The 23939-nt window shown below is 39.5% G+C and overlaps 1 protein-coding gene and 1 long non-coding RNA gene across 11 annotated transcripts in view; one reads left to right on the top strand and one right to left on the bottom strand.

The window, feature by feature from the left end:
• The window catches only part of gabra3 (gamma-aminobutyric acid type A receptor subunit alpha3), a 118605-nt gene that overhangs the window by 40117 nt on the left and 54549 nt on the right, over positions 1-23939 (top strand). For all 5 annotated transcript variants that reach the window (XM_044139668.1, XM_044139670.1, XM_044139669.1 and 2 more), the window contains exon 2: positions 801-907. In XM_044139668.1, the coding sequence (XP_043995603.1) occupies positions 822-907 (86 nt within the window). In that variant the 5' untranslated portion in view covers positions 801-821. The remainder of the gene's footprint in view (positions 1-800; positions 908-23939) is intronic.
• Positions 16276-23592, bottom strand: LOC122844358. Of its 6 annotated transcripts, none has more exons than XR_006372867.1 (6): positions 23369-23590; positions 23208-23260; positions 22964-23118; positions 22830-22875; positions 22631-22717; positions 16276-16601 (listed from the first exon to the last, which is right to left on the bottom strand). It is a non-coding gene; the product is annotated as an uncharacterized LOC122844358 (long non-coding RNA). The 6 variants fall into 6 exon arrangements; XR_006372869.1 differs by having other exon boundaries at positions 23002-23118; positions 23369-23589; XR_006372868.1 differs by lacking the exon at positions 16276-16601 and adding an exon at positions 22458-22571 and having other exon boundaries at positions 23369-23592.

Below are 23939 nucleotides of genomic sequence, written 5' to 3' on the forward strand. Positions count from 1 at the left end.
CAATTTGTCAAACACCTGCTGAGCAAGTGGAATACTAACAGAAAAAAAAAATTGCAGTGACATGCCTGCATAATACTGCATGATGGATGCACTGATGCTGCCGGAGTCCAAGAATTAGGAGAAGAACAGGAGTTTGGGGATGACCAAGATTTCTTGGTACAAAAACCTTGCATTTCCAGGTAGAAGGATTTTCATCAGTTCTTTCTTTGCCTTGAATCCTGAATTGTGCCTCACACATATGCCAAGGATGCAGCCGTCACCCTTAACATTGGCATTGTGCTATGCAAACCAGAAAGAAAAATTGTTAGAAAAGGACGAAGTTTTGCAAAGCGCTTCACGAGTTGTTTTTACCGGCAGAAATCCCTGTATTTTCTTTGTGTATTTTCAAACTAAATGCCTTCAAATGACTTGACTATTGCAGAAAAATGAGGACAATCAGCTCATTACAGGCAGACATTATTTACACATTTATCTTTACTCCGGGGTTTGTAAAATAAGAAGCAACTTGTTATATCGCAATTAGAGGAGATTGTTGTTCTCCATCTCACATTAAGAAAATGATTTCCTTAGCACCACTGTAAAGCAAAATGCATTAAATGGGCCTAAATCACCTTTTAATATAATCTGCAATAGAAGAAAGTACATATTTACATAAATTCAAAGGTTAGAAATGTGGCACTACAGCATAAATTGTACCTGTGAATGTGTTCAGTTAAGTACGGTTATATTAACACACTTAAACACTGCAGCTTTCTGTCAGTTTTCAATTTGTTCCTCATCTTCTTCTCTTTTCTGTAAAGGAGCGTCTGTTCTGAACCAACATGGCTGCCCTACAGTGGAAGGCAAAACCGCCACAGCAGAACTTGTGGATCTTCCTCCTTTCCCTAAGCCTTCTTCCTGAAGCCAGGTACAAAGATATTCCTTAAAGCTCTATTGTTTTTTTTTTGTTTGTTTTTTTCTTGTTTGTTTGTTTTACTGTCATCCTTTCTTTAAACACAACCTTTCGGTCAGACTCAGCATCTGCTGCTCCAGTCTTTTATAGAATAATTAGCAGCCAGGCTTACCACTGCAGCATAAGTGATGATTTAATAAACACCACTGGGAGTAAATGTTCTCAGCTGTCACTGTCATTTACTCAAATGAAATAAACAGTTCAAGACTGGATTAGGGGCTAAATAAAACCATTCAGCAATTCAAAGGAGCATTTTTCTTTTCTTCTTTACTCCAGTACTTTTGATTTTTCGCTATTTATGTCCTCTGTTAAGAGAAATGCACCCTTCAAATCTTTAGGTTAAAATGCAAGTTGTTCCACTTTGTCCTCGAAAGCAAACCTAAAGTTTCTGCAAAGCTTGCGCACTCCTCTCCACCAATCCACATTTTTGCTGAATTTTGAAATAATTTGCATTGTGGTGCAGATCCTGCGTCTTGTGCACATGTTATGGCCCGTATCTGAGTCAGCAGAAAGAAACAGTGGAGGAGTCATTTCATAATTTAAAACGAGAAGATCTCGCTGGTCGCCGCGTTAGCTTTGCTGATAAGGTAAACCGCCGCGGCAGACGTGACGTTCAAATCGCTTTCATATTTGCACGATGCGAACGCCTTGGCAAAATGCAGAAGAATGGATACCCTGGCAGGAAATCTGCGAGGGATTAGCCCACATTGCTTCATTATTTGTGCCACTTGGCTCCGCTTGCTCACTTGGAGCTCAGGTTACTGCAAATGCACATAATACATATAAATATAAGGTCAGCTGTTTCTAAAAATAATATTTACCCCACGTATTTTTCTACAGGAGGCATGCATATCTTAAATAGCCACAAAGTATTACAGACACAAGCCCAATACAATCTACGCAATATGTAGAAAAATAATTTATTTATTAAAGAAATAATTATACGAATCCGGCATTAAAAATATGTACATATTCCAGTTTGTCTTTGTAGCACCTTTTTCTTTTAAATTGGAAACAAAAGAGAAGTGTTGGGCAGAATAAAGTTGTGCAGAGACCCGCTTAGGGACGCCTGCCATCTGCCTCATGAGGCTAGGCTAAAGGGAAAGTGAGACAGAGACAACACTGTTTCATAGAGCTGAATAAATTCAAAATCTGTTCATTTATTTTTATCTCTCTATTGAGGATGGTACATTTGTTTGTGTCACTGCAGCTAAAGCTCACTTCCCATGTGTCCCACTGTGAAGCGGAAACTGACACCGCAAAAATTACCCATTGGTTTCACCGCACCATTTAAATTGCAACTAAAGTAGTGCGACTTAATACTTAATCCTCCTCTTTCAAAATATATTTTAGTAGTAATTTATTACCATCAGTATATAACGTGGGTGGTTCAGATTGCAAAAACTTCATCGACTCCGCCTGAAAAGAGTAATTTCACTCTTCGAACGGTTGACTACGAACTAAAATCAAATATCGATACTATTATGATGACCACGCCTAAAATGTTTTCTTATTACAGCAGTAACGAACGAGATTTGTTTTTGTTTTTTTTTTATCAACTAAAAGTCACTACCATCGCATATTATGTTCAGTGAATGCCTTGATAAAATGAAGTTGTGGAACAGCCAAACCGTCTTGGTTCCGATCCACACCAGCAGTCGCTGGGTGAACGCAGTGGGACATTAAAAATGCAAATTGTATTTGTTAAAACAACCAACTTATATCTCGACAGTTTGAATGTGGAAATTAAATCCTGCACAAAACTCAAGATAATAATGTTACGCATGATTGAAGCTACGTAGAAGCGTCATATGTCGATATCGCCAGCACTGGTCTCCCTCACGTCAGTCTTTAGAAACATCTGCAGCATCCGTGTCGCCGTCTCCAGCAATTAAGAGGAAATTGCTCCCATAGACACTCTCTGAAAATGTCAGGAAAAGTGCCATAAGGTGCTTACAGTTATTGACTCACGCTGCCAGAGACTAAAGGTTTGCTGGGGTGAGGCTGCACACAGCAGCTTTGCACTTTGAAGGCTCTGGAAGAGAGCGCCTCTAGACCACCATCGCCCTTTTTTGCCGAGATCACAGCTTTCAGATGAAAAGTTGGCAAGATGCAGCGCAGGAGACACAGCGGACATTTAGCTGCCACACGTGGAGTCCAGTGGAAAAACAAAGCAGAACGCAGCAGGCTTGTTTGTGAGCTCGCCATTGTTAAAAAAAAAAAAAAAAAGTACCGTTTGTGGTCTTTGTTGGGTATTCTCATTTGGAGAAATTTGTATTCTTGTTAGGCCTGTCGCGATAAACAGTAAATCAATTAATTGCATAATAAATTAAAACTGTAGACCTCATTTTAATTATCGGCTTTATCGTCTCTTCCGGCCTTTTTCTCTTCCTGTTGATGACACTGAATGAAAAAAGGCAAAACTCTGCTGCTCTCCACTGACCCTCCCTTCCTCATTTCCTTAGTGTAATTTCCAGCGCACACTACACCATCTTAGAGCTGTCGGCCGATTGTCGGCCCATTTTCAAAACCTGAGCGATCACACATTAGCCGACAGAAATCCTAGGTATAACGGTTTGATCAGGTTCAATCCTGCCGTGTGGCGTCCAACAATGGACACAAAATAATGGCTACAAGTCCAGTTAACTAATTTTAAAACCAGGCATTAATCAATGCTTTACTACAATCTACCTGTGATGCATGTGGCTCTAGTGTCAGGGTAACATCCTGACTGAATGAAAATCATTACAACCTATTTATGTCACAAAGAACAGCTGAAAAGTTACCTGGTTCATCAACTGCGTAGCGATTTCGCTGCAACTCCTCCTCTTGTCATTTATATATTCTTTGCACGAAATGTTTCAGAAACATTAATGTTGTTTCAAAATGTCATCTCCAATGTCCGCAGGACTTGGGTTGAGCCTTGTCAGCTGTTTGGGATTCCCCTCGGTAATTTCCCCTCAGAAAACACGGAGGAGAATCCGTGCATTCTGTCGATCAGACCCTGATTTAGATCAGAGCGGCCATGATCTACCATAACACACCACACTCTACAGGATGATCGGTTACGAAATCTCAAGACAATCCTGTAGTGTGAACTATTGCATCAGGTAGTCGATGTGCCCATCTTCTCTATTTAAATCTAATGATTACTGAAGGGCAATATGGTATACAGACTTCATAATCTGCACTCTTTTGGTTGAATGCAGTATTTATTTCCACTTTGGTGTTTTTATTCAAGTACATTTTTGTTAATGGACACTGAGAATACATTTTATTTTTGTTTTTGGTTGTTTTGTTTATTTCATCAGTTCCAGTGTTGAGTGTTCTTCTGAAAATAAAGTGTATCTATCTTTGGCAAGGAATCCCATGCATTATTACGTCATTTCCATTAAATCAATGTAAAAAGGTCTTCAAATAATATTATCGTTTATCGCAATAATTTTTGAGACAATTAATCGCTCAGCAAAATTTGTTATCATGACAGGCCTAATTCTTGTGTTGTTGTATTTGGAGGTTTCCATGTAATTTATTTAAAGGGCATTACACCACTGCGACAGACTGGCGACCTGTCCAGGGTAAACCCTGGACATAGCTGGAGATAAACACCAGCAACCCTCCTGACCCCTCTAAGGGACAAGGGTGAACAGAAAATGGATGGATGGCATTACACCATGAGGATCTCTCCGAGCCCCATCCCTAGATCCTATTTTCCAAAAATTTCAACAGATGCAAATACGGCTGCTACAATGAAACAGAATCCACAGCAGACAAAATCCTCATCCTTTATTAGCATTTTATGTCTCACTATTGTACTTATTATGCGGGGCACACATTCAAAGTCACCAATCATTACTTAAAACCTTTTGTTCAAGTAAAACTGTACTAAACTACTATTTAAACTCTCGTGAGGGCAAAAAAAAAAAATATATGCATGCGCCTAGAGCCAGCATTAAAATGGGATTTGGTAAAGTATTTCTTCCATATTCATCAAAGTTTAGAAGTAATCCTCAGTGTGCACACACTCAGAATATCTGCATATCAGCAAAGCAGTCTCTCCCCAAGAGCTGCCATCTCCCTGATGCTCACTGATGTTATCTGCAGACTTGAAATCGGCTTTGCTACAGTTGCTGCAGAAGAGTTTCTTAACGGATTAAGGTGTAACAGACAAATCCTCTATTTAAAAAGACTGTCAGTCTGCCAATCCTACATTTCTGCATTTCTCCTACATGGGAAGATAGAGAATAATTAGGCATTAATCTATGCGGTTCATGTATAGCGCATGCATGAGAACGCTGTCCCATCAATCTAACCCCACCGTTTCCTCTAGTAGGACAGACCCTTAAAATGTGCGGACAGTCTTGTTGTCTATTTTGTTTGCAATCTATTGCCAGGCTTCTGGCTAACGTGGCACATAATCAATAGCTCTATGCATGAAAGAGTTGTATGTACACTTCTCCCCCGATGACTGGCTCCGAACTCGCCTGGTCTCCGTTGTCTTTCTCCACCCGTCTCACATAAATTATTGACGACAAGGTAGCGAGGGGTGAGGGGGGGGCGGGGCATCGCTTTGAGATGCGACCCGGTCAACAGATAACATTTTGTTTCGGCGGGTGTTGTCAAGGTTAATGTGTCACTGGACCAGACAAGGGTAATGCATTCATAGCCGAGCTGCTCCGCCGAACGAACGAGCAGGAAAACAAAAAGAACGAAAACCGGGTCAAATGACAGCGCACCGGTCAAGTTGATCTGCTGCTGGTAGCTTTTTGTATTTGATTACATTTTGTTGTTATTGGTCAGACCTTAAGGTGACGTTTGGGATATTTCATTGAACACGCGGGGGTCGCAGGGGAGGATTAGCCTCTGCTCCATTCATTTCTACAACTGCGAGAGAGGTCAAGTGCGTGTTATATTTATTGGAAGGATTTGGGAACTGCATTAATGTGGGTCATTTGGTCAAAGAGGAACACTGGCTCTCTGCAATATGCATGCTTGAAATAAATGATCGGAAACATCTATTCAGCCTTTTTCCTGTTTGCATTTAGGAGTTACTTACAAAGGTGACTTTTTAAGTGGAAATCTAAACCCAACCATTCATTTAAAAGGGACTTTTATAGTTTTAGACTTACATATTTGCACCTAATTTATCATTTTTGTCAAAATTTTTCTTGTAAATTGCCTTCCATTTTAAGAGTCATAATCATAATTGCAGCTGATTTGTTTGCTGTGCATCCATAATGCAAATCTCTGATACACCAGATCCTAAAAGTGCTTTACTGGGCTGAAGTCTGCGAACTGCGGCTGTCAATGGAGTACAGGTAACTTCATTGTCACGTTGAAGAATGAATGATTTCAGCTTTGTAGCATGGTGCATCATCCTGCTGGAAGTAGCCATCACAAGATGAGATTATGACATTGTGGTCATAAAGAGATGAGCAGGGGTCAGTGGTAATATGCTTGATTGGTACTAAGGGGGCCCAAAGTGAAAATATCCATTACAACAGCAGTTTGAAAAGTTAAAACAAGACAAGATGGACTTAAGCCTTCATGCCGTTTACAACCAGTTTGGACTCTTGAATCCCTATACCTTTTGAATCCTGCAACTGCTTCATTGGACAAGGTAACATTTTTCCAATATTGTGTTGTCCACAGTTGTATAGCCTGTGCCACCTGTAGCCTGACGAGATGTGGCCTTCTACTGCTCTAGCTCTGCTTTTACATCATAGTTACCACAAACCTCTCATATTTGGGTCACATTTCCCTTTCACATCATACGAGGCGATCTCCTTTCAGATCATGTAGCTGGAATGATCTGCTACATCTTTCCAGCAGAGCAGCAGAGAACTTCAGCTTCTCTTAGTGCTTCTCGAGAACTAAACTCAGAGATATCATCCAAGCAGGTGATTTCCTGAAATCTAGACTCTGTCGCAGTCCATACCCATGCTGCCTAGCAGCATTTAGTGCTCTAAATACAAAAGACAATCGTTGAACACCAGCCTTCCCAAGTCGTCATCTTCATTAGGTTCTGGTGTTCAAGGCATTTCTCAATTCACACAGACCCTGGATGATCAAGCGATATCTGCTTTCTGTGCACACTGAAATGCTACACTTTTCCCATAATGCAGTGCTGGACAGATTTTCTACTCACTTTCCAATGTGGATCAGGTATGTCACAGTCATGCTACGTTCAGTCGCTTAAATTCCCTTTTTGACTATTCTGATACTCAGTTTGACTTTTGCGATATCGAGATGTCTGAATGTTACTGACATTTGATTGACTGAGCCACTGTTTGGGTTAGCAAGCAATTGAACGGCTGTGCCTAACAAAGTACCCGGTAAGTGTTTGTTCTCATTTTGGACAGCTGACCACGCTGGGATGCCTTCCAGTTTCACTCATCTAAATTCTAATTACTTCAGACTTCCAGTCAATTTTCTATTGATACAGCGAGGATCTGATCAATGAGGTTCTACGTTGCCAATCATCAGTCAACCCCCGCAGTTGTGCATCAAAACAAAGCAGGAAGGGGATTTCTCAGCCATAGTCTGAGCAGTTTCTCTATGAATGCCTTGCAAAAGCCGGTGCTGAACATTTATTTGACACGTTTATGAATTCCTACACTTGACAGTCGGGCAATAAAGCCTCTGCTGCAAATTCTGTTTTTGTTGATCTAACATAAGGTATGCAGGATCTCTGCGGGCTCTGAGTCACCTCCCATGAAAGCGCAACATATGAGACAACCACTGCAATCCATCTGTATCTGTCCCCCAGCAGCAACATCCACCCCCAAATCCCTCTGAACTAGTCAGATGTGGGGAAGCTTAAGACAAGAAAGCTATTCAGTGCAGATTAGGATCCCTAAACCCATCAATGTCTCTAGAAATATCATGTGGGCTCACTTAAATTGTTGACAATAAAAAAAAGTTTAGCTCAATCGTTTCATGACTCGCTTGTTTTGAAATGCAGAGCACCTTTCTGATGTTTTTATAGGATGTATTTTGTATTTTTAGTGGCTAAGTTAGTAAAAAGAAATAAAAACAAACAAACTGGGAAAAATCGAATCTAAAAAAACCGCACTTAGACAGATAATACATCTCAGTGCAGTGTTTGCTGAACCAGCACTAAGTGAATTATAATTGGACTGAGTTTTATCTTTTATCAGGCTTCACCAATCAATGTTTTTTTGGGGGGTTTTTTGTATCCAAAGTACCGCTGCCACAGATGAAACCGAGAGCTAAACTACATATTCAAAACAGTCAGTGATATTCAGTTCCCTAAACATTTGCTCTGAAACATTACCTTGCCAGTTCAATCAGGTGAAATCCAGTTTTGTCATGTCACATTAGCTCAATTATGATTTTAGACTGAGGAAAGATTTGTTTCAAACTACATGCAGAAAAGAATCCAGCAGAACAGATATATAAAAGCTGGAGTCATTTTATTCTCACGTTAGTTTGATTTTCAAAGTGACAGCCTCTCATGTACACTGTAAAACAAACAAATATATATATATATATATATACATATATATATATATATATATATATATATGCCACATTTGGCATATATAGGGATAAACACCAGAGCAATTGAGGCCCAGATCTACCACACCAGACAAGACCCAAGGTGTAGGTTGTGCAAGGAGGCCCCTGAGACAGTCCAACACATAACAGCAGGGTGCAAGATACTGGCAGGGAAAGAATACATGGAACGACACAACCAAGTGGCAGGCATAGTGTACAGAAATATCTGTGCAGAATATGGACTGGAACCCCCAAGATCAAAGTGGGAAACACCCCGAAGGTAGTGGAGAATGACCGAGCTAAGATCCTGTGGACTTCCAGATCCAGACAGACAAAATGGTGAGAACCAACCAGACATAGTCGTGATGGATAAACAACAGAGGAAAGCCGTTGTGGTGGATGTGGCAATACCAAGTGACTGCAACATCAGGAAAAAGGAGCATGAGAAACTAGAGAAATACCAGGGCCTAAGGGAGGAACTGGAGAGGGCCTGGAAGGTGAAGACCACAGTGGTGCCTGTGGTCATCGGGACCCTCGGGGCAGTCACCCCCAAACTGGAACAGTGGCTACAACAGATCCCAGGAACAACATCAGACACCTCAGTCCAGAAATGTGCAGTCCTAGGCACAGCCAAGATACTGCGCAGAACCCTCAAGCTCCCAGGCCTCTGGTAGAGGACCCGAGCTAAGAGGAAGAAGAATTTTTTATATATATATATATATATATATATATATATATATATATATATATATATATATATATATAGTTTACAGTAAAATACCAGCAGTTGTAGTTGCTGGTATTTTACCATATAAATACAATAAATTCCATATTTATACGGTGAAATTCTGCGGTTTCCAGAATACATAGAAATTGTGTATTAGAGATGTTTCGAAAGTGTAGAAAGTGACCAGAATCAGAACATTTTACATGTGATTGACTGGTTGGAAACTAAATGTCATGACTAAATGACATTTATGTCAAGCTCACAACACTCTTCACTGTAGAAGTCGTTACTGACTGTAAAAGACAGAAGATTTAGGTTTCTCATAATTTTTCTTTTCTTTTTGTTGTTGCTGTACTTGTATATCAGTTGTGAACCTTCAGCCTATCACCACCGTTTGTCAGTGGTGATCATAATTGAAATTCCTCGCAGAAGGCGTTATTCCAGCAGGACGAACTTAGGATTTTAATTGGCATTTCTGAGCCTTTTACTATGTCATAAAGCAAAAGTAATATGTTTTATACAACCATCCATTCGGGTGCCCTTGTTGCATCCGATCGCAGTGTCAGAGCGTCTGCTGTTACTTGTTAGTGTTAATTTCTGTCCTCCGCTTCCTGTGTTGAGCGCCGGAGTAAAAATAAGTTAGTCATTATGCCACCCACCACCTCAACGCTGCCAACCTGAGAGGAAACCTAAAAACTGGATCACTCTTTTAAATGGAAAACAAATTGAATATTTAGAGCAAGGTCTTTTTTTTTTTTGCTTTTTATTTTTTAACCGTCTCAAATTTTCTCATAAAAGTGAAAAGTTTTTTTTTTCTTTTTTGTTTTTTTTGATGATTGCTTTAAATACTTGACAAATTAAAGACTTATGTGTTGCCAATAACCAACATGAAGTTATGCCTTGGATGAATGGATGTGATTTTAGGAATGTGTCGCAAGAGCAGGCGTTACCATAAAGGAGGCGAAATACTGGAAGGAATTAACGAGTCCACTGCACATCCTCCTTCGCCACCTCTGCCAACGGTTGCTGTAAAATTTTCACCCTGATGCCAAGTACTCCAGGAGGATAACACTCTGATGAATCTATGACGTTCATGTGGTTTATTAATCTCATTTCGGCTCTTGTGACTTTCAAATGTGACAGTAAACTCTTTTATAGGGATAAACAAGCTGCCTGTTTCAAACAGATTGTATTGATAGGTTTTCTTTTTTCCTGGTTTCATTGACCGTTTTTACAATGCAACTCGCAGTCAGCCATTCGAACACAAAAATGCACACATTCACATTCCTACGTGTGCACATCGAGGAAACCGGGGAGTCAGCGTCTTACCTAATAAATATTTAACTTGTTTGAGTTAATTGCAAGAAAAATTACTTTCCCAAGTACATATACAGACATAATCAAGCTAAAAATATGTATTCATACCCCTGTCAGATTTAGTCAGGATTGAGTCTGTATGTTTACATGGAAAAATTTACTTCTTCTCTACTTTTGCTTAAGCCTGTTAATCAGAATCAAAATAAGACCAACTCAATCTTAAATATTACATGTTATTCTAACTATTATAGTAAATAATTCTTCAAATCAGCACCATAAATCCTTTAAAGGTGGTTTAACTTGAAAATGCTATTTAAGTCAACAAGAAAATTGTTTTGGTCTTAACTCACAAATTAAGGTTCATGAATTTGATTTAACAAGAGGTAAGTTGTCTGAACATTGTTTTTTTTTCAGTTCACTAATCTTGAATTGTGAGTTTTAACTTAATGCTGTAATTTAAACCAAATTATCTCATAATATGCAAGAAAAATAACAGCCCTCACCTATTTGAAGAGGACACATTTCTCTATTATTATCAAGTTTACTTCAATTTCTTGTTTCAGAAAGGCTTGAACAAACTGTCTGATCTGGTAATGAATTCAGCTCAAAAGCATTTAATGTGAACAATTCTGATTTGCAGAGTAAGAACCCAATTAAAATAAACATTTTTCTTAACATAAGAGTCATATTAATGTAAAACACTTCCATGTCACTCACGGTGCAACACAGGATACAAAAACATGCCGCTAAGCATTCTGGGAAACAGCTCCCACTCCTGTCTTTCTTCTTTCACCTCAAGTGCCAACATAAAAACTCCAGTTTATTCAACTCTTGGAGGTTTGACAAAATTAATAAAAGCTAACACAACTTACTACTGTAGGTTTATCTTTCACAAACTCACATTTGGGTTATAAATCTAAAACTCGCTAAATTGATTTGACTTAAAGAGTAGAAAATATCGGCTAAATGCGACTTGAATGTTTTGCAGTGAATGGTGTTTACATCTGCATGCACTGAAAAGTGGCTTTTATTCCCATTCAAATAGTAAATATGTTTTAGGTGGCATAAGGGCGGCATGGTGTCACAACTGGTTTCTATATGGAGTTTCCGAGTTCTTCCCATGTATTGAACATACATGGGAAAAACTCTTATGTTCAAAACTTGATTACTTCTTTGGTGCTGACCACTGTGCTAATTTTCTTCTTGCCATCAGATGCTCTGATGAGACGCTTGTTATCAGAAGGTTCGAATGACTCCGGATGCCATTTTTTGGGAACTGATTTAGTTCTACCATCATACTTCTTTAGTGTGATGGCAACACTTCCTGATGTCCAACACTTCTGGAAGAGCCGAGTGAGCAGCAGTACGAGTAAACGCTACATTGCTGTTAAAAATAAACTACATTCCATCTTGTTTCTGCAGTACCATTTGAAAATGTGCTATTTTTACTGAAGGGCATCATAAAGTGGGAGTCTCCTACTCGCCCTTGCCTAATTATAGCACAGATTCCTGCTGTAAAGTGCTGTGTCATGCCTTTTTTTCCCTGGAAAGGCTACCATCCCAAATACTTTAAAACAACTTTACCATTGGACCAATTCATATTATTGGAGGCCATTTCAGACAGAAAATGAAATTGTGTGAGTAACATTCACTTTGCTTTACATGAGTAACATTCACTTTGCTTTACAGATGGGAAATATTTGTTTCTGCTGCAGTCAGCCGAATGTGAAAAGAAAATGAAACGGTGAGAGAAATCATCTTGAAAGCAGAGAGAGGAGAGAAAACATGTGTTAGTGAGACGACAGAGCAAGGAAAGGATAACACTGATGTCGGGATGCGAGAAGGATGGGTTCCAATATTTTCACAGAGAATCCACCACTTCTCGGCCAGATGGGGAGAAAACAGAGGTTGGTTGTAAAATGTGCCGCCCTCACCCACGGCATCTCTAAATCACAGCCATTCAAGCAGAGTAACAAGAAATATGGACCCATTCCACGGTTGGAAATTACACGGAGTGTTGTACGTCACCTGTGTAGCAAGGATTAATGAGCGAAACTGCAACAGGATGTGTCGTCATGGTTCAATCTGACCCCTTAGATTTCATTTGATTTCCCTCTACATCTGTTAAAGAAAAATAAGAAACACTGCCATAATTCCAGCGGCATAATTAGACTTTGAATGTGGAAAACATTCAAACGCCATCAGCAGTGGAGCTGATTGTAATCTCTCTCTTTCCTTTGCCTCGTACGGAAGCAGTCACAATTGGAAATAGGCTGGTGATTCTGTCCGCTGTGAAAAACGACCGCATCATTTGAAGAGTCGGGTTTTTACGGCTGTGAAGCTGCTCTGTGGAGCGCGGTTAGGGTTATAAATGATATCTTCGCTGCAGCTGATGGCGGGTTTTTTTTGGGGGGGGGGGTGTAATCCCCATAGATATCGGGGGCCGCATGTGACACAGAGAGTCGTAGTTTACCTCTGAATACCCCCAAACCAGGCTGATATCACAATTGTTGATATCACACATCTTACATCAAGCCTCGTGTTCAATATCACTTGCTGCTGCTGCAGGGACAGTCCTTATGGAGCCTGGAGGGACTGCAAGATAGAAATCCTCATGTAATAAGTCCTCTGCTTTTAAAATTGTTTATTTTTTTTACCCACAAGATTAATTGTTTGCAGTAACGCCAAGCTGTGGAATGACACACAGAGCCCAGCTGATTAAAACCCCGACGTAACAGACATGGCAGCCAACTGCTCACAGCCACTCATTCATTTTAGAAGAAAAAAGGAGAAACTCTTAAAATGATCACATACTCTCAACGACTAGTCAGCCGCAGAGGGGAAAAAAGACAAGCGTCTGTCAGCCCCTTCTGACCTTGGTTGTCATGGCAGTCGATTAAAGCCGCTTTAAGATCAAGGACAACAAGCCAGGTGAAAATTGTTAAATTCACAGATCAAGAAAGGCAGAACGCTTTTACTGTAACGTACTGGGGGAATGGAGATTGTGTGTGGGTTGAAAACACGGAATATGTTTAGGGGCATGGAGCTACGAAGAGTTTTACTAGGCAAGTTGGAAACATCCTGAAAATTTCTCGTCATTAATTACATCAATTTTTTTGCCTCGTTCTACAGTCGGACGACTGAAGTAGCACAATGTTTCACGCAGCACAAACACAAAATTAAGAATTTCTGTTTAATTTCTAGTGCAAATAAGTTAGTTTTATCTTACCTCAAGCACGCCAAGATCTGCTCTAGAAACAAAACCAAAAAAATGCTTTGTAAAATTTTCTGTTTCGCACTGCAGGTGGATCTATGTTTAAAATTTATGTTTAAATCTCAGACTGCGGTGTTTTACAAGCAACTATTGAACCAGCTTCCACAAAGTGTTAGATAAGGTCATTTTACTTTAGTGTGCAGCAGCTGCTGAACCGCTGCAGCTAATGGTAATCAATGAGTGAAGCGAGCCCTGAAGTGGCGCCGGCTTCGTGTTTGATCTGGAAGTGTTTAAAACAGATTCCTGGAAGGAACTGTTCGTATCGTGACGGTTACCAAACAACTATTGATAATCTTTCCCCAGGTTAAAATTGCCCGAGCATTCCTCTCATCCCAGCAGAAACTGTATCATAAATTGTCTGCGCTCCATGAAGTTATGAACTCTTTCAGGTTCATAACTTCTAAGGACATTTTTTTTTTTTTCCCAAAAGGCAAATGATAACCTAACTTGGCATGTAGTGTGTAAACACTGCAGAGTGTATCCAGTGGAAGGTGGCTTAAAGATTCACTAAAAATGTCCCTCAGGTGTTTGCCTTATGAAGAGAGCCAGATATGAAACTGGAAACGTTCCAGCAGCATTAACAGGGGAATATCTCAGGTTCTGACAGGATGCATGGATCGATGTGCAAAAGTATTCGTCTCTTTGAAGTCTTCATACTGTCAAGTAGAAAGTCCAAACTTTAATATATTTTAATTACATTTTATGTGTTCCATAGTTTGGGTGCATTCACGCCAGCCCTGCTTAGTCTGCTTTGATCCAACTCTAGTTTGTTTGGGGCGGAGCAGAAGAGTAGGGGGGGGGGGGGATTTTTGAATCAGTTTGGATGGTTTGACACAGTGCAGTGTGAAAGCGAACCGCACCAGCTGAAAATCTAACAAATGGTGAAATTTTGGTCCTCAACTGAACAGAGTCTATCGGACTGTTAGGTGTGAAAAGATCCTCACAAATATGGATCTGTAAAGACCAACAGGCATTTTAATGAGTTGCTCCCCAAATAACATAAAACTAACATTTATTTGAGAACATTAGTGAACATCATGAAGTCCAAGGAGCAGCAGATATCAGGCCAGGTAAAAAGTTGTGGAGAAGTTTAAGGCAGAGTTGAGTAATTCTGGTTTTGACATTCAACAGACGTCTGTCTGGTCCGTCCTAAACACACAACTAGAACTTCAAAGTGTTACAGTGGACCAGTCAAATTCCAGCCAATTAGAAATCTGTGATATCACCTGAAAATTGCTGATTCAATCTGTAATTTGACAAAGTGTGAGACCATTTAAAGAGACGGATTTACAAACAAAGTCTTCAGAAAAACAGTAAACTGTTGCATCCAAAACACAATAATCTGATATGCATGTAAGTTTCAATCCGGTTCACTCAAATTATTATTTTTTAAACAAATTACACATTTAGAGTTTCATGAAGTTATACAATTACAATTCAAGTCTATTCATTCCAATTCCCTGCATTTCAACTCAAACTAATTACAATCTAATTCAATACAGTCAGAGACTTTGTATCAAAAAAAGAAATGTGTGCCTGGAAAAAAAAAAAAAGTTAACCTTACTGAACTGAATCTGGGTCACTGGCATCCAGACCCAGGTTCTGAGCTGTGGGGCTCAGCTAGGTGTGAGATCGACCTGCCGCAGGGAAGCAGAACCTAACTTTTTAACAGAGCTGCAGTGATAAATATTTATCATCCCATGGAAATCTCTGCTCCAGTGAAAATGTTACACGTGCATCGGCCCGGTTTGCCTCTCTGAGTAAGAATGAGTCAAGATATCACCCAAAGGTCATGCAGCAGTTCAGGACAACTAATCTGCATAACCTCGCATGCTGTGGGGCTCTTATTTTGAAATGTTCCTTTTGTGAGGGTTTCAACAAAATGCCTGTGTAAGCTTACTGTTATTCACTGAGTATTTTCACAGGTTAAAACCAAAAACTGTAAAAAATAAAAATAAAAATAAAAACCTGGCACAGGGCTGGGTGATCAATTTTATGGAATAATCAAATTTTGGTGTTTTAAGATTACATTTTTTGGAAATTAGTTGGGTTTTTATTTAACCAATTCATTTCTATAGTTTTCATAATTCAGAGTTATGTCAGCAAGCATTTTCTGCAGCTTCTACTTATTTTAACTTTGGATTCAGATCAACTTTATGTGGCTTCATCCAATGAGGGGATTTCAAACGATTGTGTAAACAATTTTCTATTTTGAGGAAAGAACCACATGAAGCGAGTTGCTCACATCAATTCCTGATAAAGCTTTTTTCTGGTCATTTTAATTTCTTTTTTCTGGTCACATTGCATCTTTTTTTAAGGCCAATATTCTTACTATATTCTCGTAATCAAACAGAAATTCTCATAGCCTGACCCTAATTCTCTGTATGATTAAAATACTTTTTTTTTTTTTTTACAAACATTTTTGTAAAATATTTTGTGATTTTTTTAAAATTATTTTTAAGAAAAGAAAGTGATGCATCTAGCTTGAAACATATCAGATTTTATTTTCAAGGCATATTGCACAGCCCTGCTACAAAGTAGATCAATACCTGTCCCTTGTGAATTAAATGCTAGTGTTTTTAATTAACAAAGACAAAATAAAGCATTGATTTGTCAAACAATTGGGAATAAAAGCAAAGCCAATCCATGTCGCGCCCAGCGTAGAGGAGGAAACCGCAAAGAGTTGTAAAAGTTCATCCTTAGGGAGGAAATGCGAAACCCATTTCTGCTGAAACCAACTCCTGCATCAATCCTCTCACCGCCGATGTTTCCACAGATTCTCAATCCAGAGCAGGTCCTGCTGAACGCATCTATCAAAGCAGAAGAAAGACACGGGAATTTTATTTTATTTTATTTTTTGCCTGAGGAACGCGTTCTGGGAGATTTCCTGCTAACAGCAAACCCCCGCCGTCTCCCCATCGCCTCCGCCCGCTCGCTCCGGCTTCACTCCTGTGCACATTATCTGCCAACAAACAGACAAGTGGAAGACAGAACAAAGAGGCTCACAAAGAAAAATCAGTCACATTGTAAGGCCTGTGAGCGATACAAGGCATCCTCTGGTAGGAAACAATCTGCCGCAAAAACGCCCCGCTGCACAGCATTATCAATATATTGTTGGAGGAATTTTCGAGCGACGAGTGGGAGGATCTGGTATAAGGAAGATTAGTTGTGATGCAAAGGTTACCTCATGAATAAATACAAGCTCCAAATTTACCATCTAATCAACAGAATGCTAATTAGAAATTCCACGCTTTCTGGCTTCTTCTCCTTTGTGGGATTTAGATTTTGGGAATACGGAAAGTTTTTGGGTTTTTTTTTTTTTTTTACTTGGGTAAATAAAGCGGTTTGTCTGTAACTTGGAGTAGAAACCAACAAGCATCTAAATGTGAACACTCAGAGCGGTGTGTCGCTTCCATTTGAGCATTTGACTGCATGATCAGGGTCGTTAGCAGTGGTGCGATTTCATGTTTTCGCTGTAATTTCACCTCAGACGAGGTAAAGGAGACCAGGCTGGTTCCTGAGGCAGCCATTTTGAGTTGTTTGGGTAAAAAGTAATCCCCAAAGTTGTTCAGTTTGAATCTTCTCTTGTGGTTCTTAGTTAACATTTCAGTGTTGGCGATTAAAAGAACTACAATTTATTGTTTTTTGGACAGTGTTCATGAATGTATAAGAGGCGATGTGGCATTGTGAACGACAGTGTTTCAGTACCGTCCTCACAGTGCTTTCTACCAGTTGAAGCTTTCTACATTTTGAGACTTTACAACACGGTGAATAATAGTGGAAATAAACAGACATGAGTTAGATTTTTATTATTTTTTTTTTTAATAAAAATTTTAAAAGTGTGGTGTGCATTTATATTCAAAATGAAACAGTTGAACCAAGCCATACAGAAAAAAAACATCTAACTTATTAAAGAAGGTACTCAGCTCAGAAGGGGAAAAAGTTCAACTTTCTAGCTTAAATAAAAAATATGTTCTGGTGGAAAAGGAACACTGAACTTTATACTAAACGCACCGTTACCACGGAGATGGATGAGAGTGACAGCATCATGCACTTGGGATGCTTTGTTTTTATAGCAGTGGAAGACAAACTGGTATGAGTTCATGGAAAGAAAGATGAAGGTGAATTCAGGAAGTTCCTGAAAGAAACAACGCTAAAGGTCAGGGCTATGATGAAATGACACAATGGCCTAGTCAAAGTCGAGAGCCAAATTCAATTGAATATTTGTGGAAAGACCTGAAATTGTTCACATGAAGTCTTCATCCAATCTGACTGAGCTTAAGTCAATTAGCATAAACAACAAATGAAGTATCCAGATATGCCAAGATGCAGCCTGAAAAGTATTTCACCGGTTAAAAAAAAAAAAAGTTCACTCAGAGAGCAGTAAATACAAATACCTGCCACACTTTCAGATTTTTGTCAAAAATCATCATCTTTAACTAAATTGTGTTGATTTCTCACATAAAATCATGGAAGCCTGTGGTTGTAACCTCACGGGGTTGGAATACTTTAGCTTTGAACACTGTAGCCCTACAGAATGGGCTTCCTGCTTCCAGAGCCCATTCTGTAGCACTTAAATATTCCCAACTGCTTAGAGAACCTGTTTTCCAAGGAAATGCTTCCCATTTGAAGAACATATTGGTGTTTCATGGCACCCACAGGTTGATTATAGCTTTATTCACCATATTGGCAGCAATTTTTCTCTATAAGATCTCACTAGATCATCTTTACCTCCAGGCGAAAAACTGGAAATAAAATATGGCGGTGAAATCAGATTGCCCTTAACGGCATTAGATATTCAACACGCAGGTTGTCGGATGACATAACTTCCCTTATGTAACAAGACAGATCAGTTACTGAATGAAACAGTGATTTGCATTTGAACTTTCGTCTGCATAATTACCCCTCTTCGCTCAGTTCCACTTGCCGTCACGCTGTCAGCTCATAAAAAGCACGCTCGCCTCCCACTGCCACCAAAGCAGCTTTCATTACTGCTCACTTTTCCTCCGGCTCAGTCCGCACCTCCTTGTTGGCACCTGCGTGCCCTGACGGACCTCCGCTACCTACAACCTCCCAAGCCTGCAATCCTTCACCTGTCAGATCGGTTCAGCGCACTAACCCTGGATCGGTGCCAGACCACTCACTCAGAGCAAGCCCGGTCCGCTAACTCGGCCCGCTGGGGTCCTCAGACCACACACACACACGCACGCACACGCACACATTTGTTGCCACAGGTTTAGCGTTTCCTGTTCGCAATGCATGCCACAGCATCAATCGACATCACCAAATCCATCCAGCGGCATAAAGGCACAGGGAGCAGTTGTTTGTTGAAGTCGGGATCAAAGGGCCTTTGACACCATCTGTTAAATATTGATCCGAAAATCTAAAAAAAAAAATTAAAAAAAGAATAAACTTGCACAGGATCCTTTCAGTAAAACAAGCAAGGAATAATTAATTAAAGCTGTGATGTTGAGAGAATACAGCTAATTAGGCAACTTCATTTTCACAAGGTAATATCACATTTCACACAGCGTCTTCATCAGAGGGGAGAAATTTCATGCAAAGTTTGAGCTTACTTTATTAGGTTGCATAATTGTGTCCTGGGACATTTATCCCTGACTTAATATATAACCTGTCTAATTAAACCATCAGGGGATTGTGAAGGTGTTTATTGTGCCTAATTTCTGCTGCCTTCTGAGCATAACAAACCTGCACATTTGAATGCAAAATTAAAGCCTAACTGTTACATTAAGGGGGGCTAAATGTTTGAATATATATTAGACTGCTAGCAAACAGATGAAGCTGAGCTAAAAGCGATTTGCCTTCAAGATGCAGCTGAAACCCAGCGCAACGCCAGTGTGTTAGGGAATGGGAACGAGTGTGTGTTGCAGGTTTTACTCAGATCTGTTTTTCATCATCTCTCAATCAAAGAGAGATGATTGAGAGATCATCGGGTTAACATTGACTATTTCCTGCTTCATTAAGGCCATGCTGTTGTTGGAAGTGGTCATTTTTGTGTCACAAATGCCAAAGAAGTCGACTATTTGTTTGCTTTTCTCTTAACAGCTGCTGCTGCTGCTGCCAGCGCAAACTACTTAGAGCTGAGGGTGGCTGCAGGCTTGTATTATTCCGCCCCAACTAAACTACCTGCATCTATATTTGTCTCTTTTTTTCTATTTTACTTTCCAGCTTCATGAATCAACAGCTGAGCGATGACAGCTATCTCAAAATAGCAAATAAATTATTCAGAATATTAATCAATGTTTTACTAAGCTGAGGATTGGATTGACAGTTTCACTGCTGCCAAATGTCTCATTCGAGCGTTTTTTTGTTTTGTTTTTCTTGTAAGTGTGGGAAAATCTCTACAACCTTGTTTGCAGCCTATGGCAACTGGCAATTTTGTGCCAAGAGTTAATTTGCAACATTGGCTGACGTGGCACAGTTATTGGTATCTTTAGCAATCTCCTTGAAATTAATCTAACTGAAAGGTTTTGGGTGTTTTTAATGTAGACTTTTTGAACTTGATGATGATGTAAGACACTAGACTGAGTCATAAACCCTTTGATATTAAATTAAAATCTTCTGAAAATGTATGATAATTGGGCCTTTTTTGTTTTATAGCAGTACAAACCCAAGGCTAAATTTACACAAAAATGGTGGAAAAGAATGAAAAATCAATCTTCTTCCATAACTTCAATATTTGGTAGAGCTACTCCACGTTTATGGAACAAATCGACTTGATTAAACGTTTCCGTGTCCCTAAGTTTGATGTTTCACTGATGTTGTGGAGTAAACCTGCTTTAGATTTGTATTATTAACTACTTGGGAATGAAAAGACAAATCAATAAACTCTAAATTGAGAAAAATATATTCAAGAAATAGTTTAATAAATGAACGTCGCATAAAAAAAACTTATACCAATGACCGAAATAATGCCCCCAAGCATTTCAAAAGATGTCAAAACCACCATAAAAGTAAATAATTGGGTCATGGCCAGTTTATCTGAATTGCTAAGGAGCCTTAGAACAAATAATCTGTAGTCCCATTTTAGTACCTTACATAGTTTTATACACAAACTTATCAAAAAATGACCAAACTTCACAATGGAGTTCCATTCCACATGCAGAAGTGGTAAAACAGACAAAAAGATGTAAAAACAGAACCTGTATAAACCTCAGGCTAAAATTAGGTTTATACAGGTAAAATTAGCAACCCTTGTCAAAAGCATGAAAACAATATGAATGTCAAGCAACTCACTGCTGAATTTTGTAACTCCGTATTAAGTTTTCAGCTAATTTTGGGATGAAAGAACCACCTCCACTCCAGCTAACTTTTAAACGGCGCCACCAGGGGCTGGATGAAAGAACTGGTCGGTGAAGTCGACCAAACGTCCACAGTTACTTTGTTTTCCTTTTTCTCTCCCCCTTTCTCACGCTGTGGAGCGTGAAAATCCCAGATCCAGACCATTGATCCTGCAGATAACTCTTGGTGTGAACTGAAGAGAAGCAAACACAAGACGCATAATCTGGAAAGTAATTATTTCTGCAGCAGGGATTTTTTTTCTCACTTTTTCTGTGTGAAATAAAGCTACTGCAATAAAAAAAAATGGATTTATTAACAATTCATTAACATTGTTTTAACTCTCCACATGTTTGTCTATTAAATTTGCAGTGATTTGTATTTTAATCACCATATTGTGGGCTTCCACCATTTTTGCTCCACATCAAACGGTGTTGAATTGCTAAAAGTAAACAGGCGGATTTCACCATCTTTTCTTCCTCGGGCGTTAACAGCCACAGTCAAGCGTATCACTAATGATCAAATCCCCCACTATTCACTTCTTAGCTTTGACAATATAGCTTCTGTGAGAGCAGAATGTGCAGTTAGAGAGCCTAGCACTTATTAACAATGAAGACCATTCATGTGCAAAATACGTAATCCGTAAAAACGTTTAATAAGATCTAAGACCTGTCGTCACAATTAAATGAGACAAATCACCTCGGAGGAAACGTGTGTACGTCTTTCTCGAGCCGCGGTGGTCACGTGGGTGCCTGAATCTTCTCCAGTACTCGTTGGCAGTTTTCAGACATTTCAAAATGTCAGCCGCAGACAGAATAAATTGATGCGTCTCGAATAGAACCAAGAAAAGTAAAACTAGCAGCTGGAAGAAGCATAAACTCCCTGTGTTAGAACAGAAATGAAGACCAATTCAGAGAGTGTCCCATTTTTATTTATTTTTTTTCTGTGCTCATCTGTGAATTTTAACATCTGGTTCCTACTGGAAAATATCGTGTGTGTGTGTGTGTGTGTATATATCACTCCAGTGAAAACACGCAGATGCTACTCAATACATGAGTGTTTTGTTTTTCCGAAATGCATATTCTAGTGAAGAGCAGGCATAGCTGAAAAGGTTTCGCAGGGACTGAAGGTTTCTCATTAATTTTTGAATTTGCGCAGGGACTGACTGGGAGGTCAGAGAGGTTTTGGTTTGACACATGATTCATGGCGAGTGGGATATTAACTTGACATTTCTGAAGCCTTTTTTTTGAGCCGCTTTCGTAGAATGCGTTGGTCAAAGAGATAAAAGTGGTGTTAAAAGGCTTATTTTAAGTGGCGTCGCTGATATCTGGCTGATTACTGCTAGAAAGAGTGAAGTCCTGCCTGATTCAGCAGCATCCGACTGTCTGCGTTGCTCTGAAGAGCTCGATACCAAACCAATGGCACTCTGGGCTTCTTTGTCAGAACTCCAGCTTGAAAACTGGTGCGTCTTGGCTCTGCGTCTGAACAAAACATGTTTCAAGAAGTCAATCAAAAATAATTGTCAGCTTTGTCTGCATACCTAGTGCAGGTGTGCAGTCTGTGCACCCTGCTGCTTTTCTCCCAGCAGCCTCCATCGCAGCTCTGCTGCTTTCTTCACTACGTCAAACTGATGCAAAATATGCCAGAGATCATGGTTTTTATTCAGACATTTGTAATGGTAACAACTTGTTTTTCTTCATTGCTTATTTAAAATGAAGCATGTTACTCTTAAGACGCACCATTTTGCCCCCTTGAGCACAACACCCTTCAGCGTGAGAGTTGTTACTGAGTGAGGAAGAGTTTGTTAGCTCGAAACAAAGCCAGAAAATGGAACAATTTTGAAAATGATATTCAAAAGTGTCAAGGTTTTTACCCTCTTAAACCACCTCAAGTTGAAAAAGGCTTGCTTACTTCAAAGAGATGAAGGAACAGCTCATCTTAGTGACATCTTTTCCTTTTCAGATTAATCTTAGCAGCAGCAGCATATGAACAGGCAACATGTATCGTTCATATGAGTAGGTTGAAAACCTACAAACAGGAGAAATATTAATTACAGATAAGTTCATTTTACCTTTAGCTAATCAACTAGTTTCACAAGTAAGGATTTTATAATTTACCTTTAAGTTAAATTAATAAATGAGCAAACTATGTTCCAAACAGTGCAGCTAATCTGTTTTCAAACACATGGGGGAAAAAAATTGCATCAAACAGTAAATCTATTTTAGTCTTCCGAATTCAATCTGAATCATGTAAAGTGTGAAAATTGTCCATTTCCTACCAGTGGTGTCTTTGAGGAAGCTTTCAGTTGAGGTTCTCTGTCTGAGGAGAGGTCATGGTGTGAGCACAGGTGAACCAGGTTAGCTTGTAAATGTGGCTGCTGAGCTTGAGCAGTGAAAGGTATGGGTGCACTTGATTCTTCTAAAGGTGCATGCCACCTGGGTGGAGATAGTGAACCCAGTATCTCCACCCATCTGGGTGGGGATACTAACTAACACAAAGTCCCCAATGTGTTTAATGAACACACTGGGGACAGTAATTTGTTCGTTAAAAGTGTTTTAATGAGTTCGTTAAAACACTTTTAATGAACACATTAAAAAGTGTTGGAGTTGCTGATTCAACTTGACCAAAAGAAAATTATGAACCATGTTTTTTTTTTGTTTTTTACAGAGATGAACTGGCTTTCATTCAGGTTGGTTTCTACCTGAGTTTTGTATTGGATTAGTTGTCCATCAGCACCAAACAAGGGATGTTCCCATTCCTTGGGAACATACCTAAGCATGAATGGTGATGTATGGTGTGTTTCCTTGGTTTGGGAACATGCCACAAGCTCAAGGGACTTGCAATCAGCT

Source organism: Gambusia affinis, linkage group LG15, assembly GCF_019740435.1.
Source record: "Gambusia affinis linkage group LG15, SWU_Gaff_1.0, whole genome shotgun sequence".
Classification (NCBI taxonomy): domain Eukaryota; kingdom Metazoa; phylum Chordata; class Actinopteri; order Cyprinodontiformes; family Poeciliidae; genus Gambusia; species Gambusia affinis.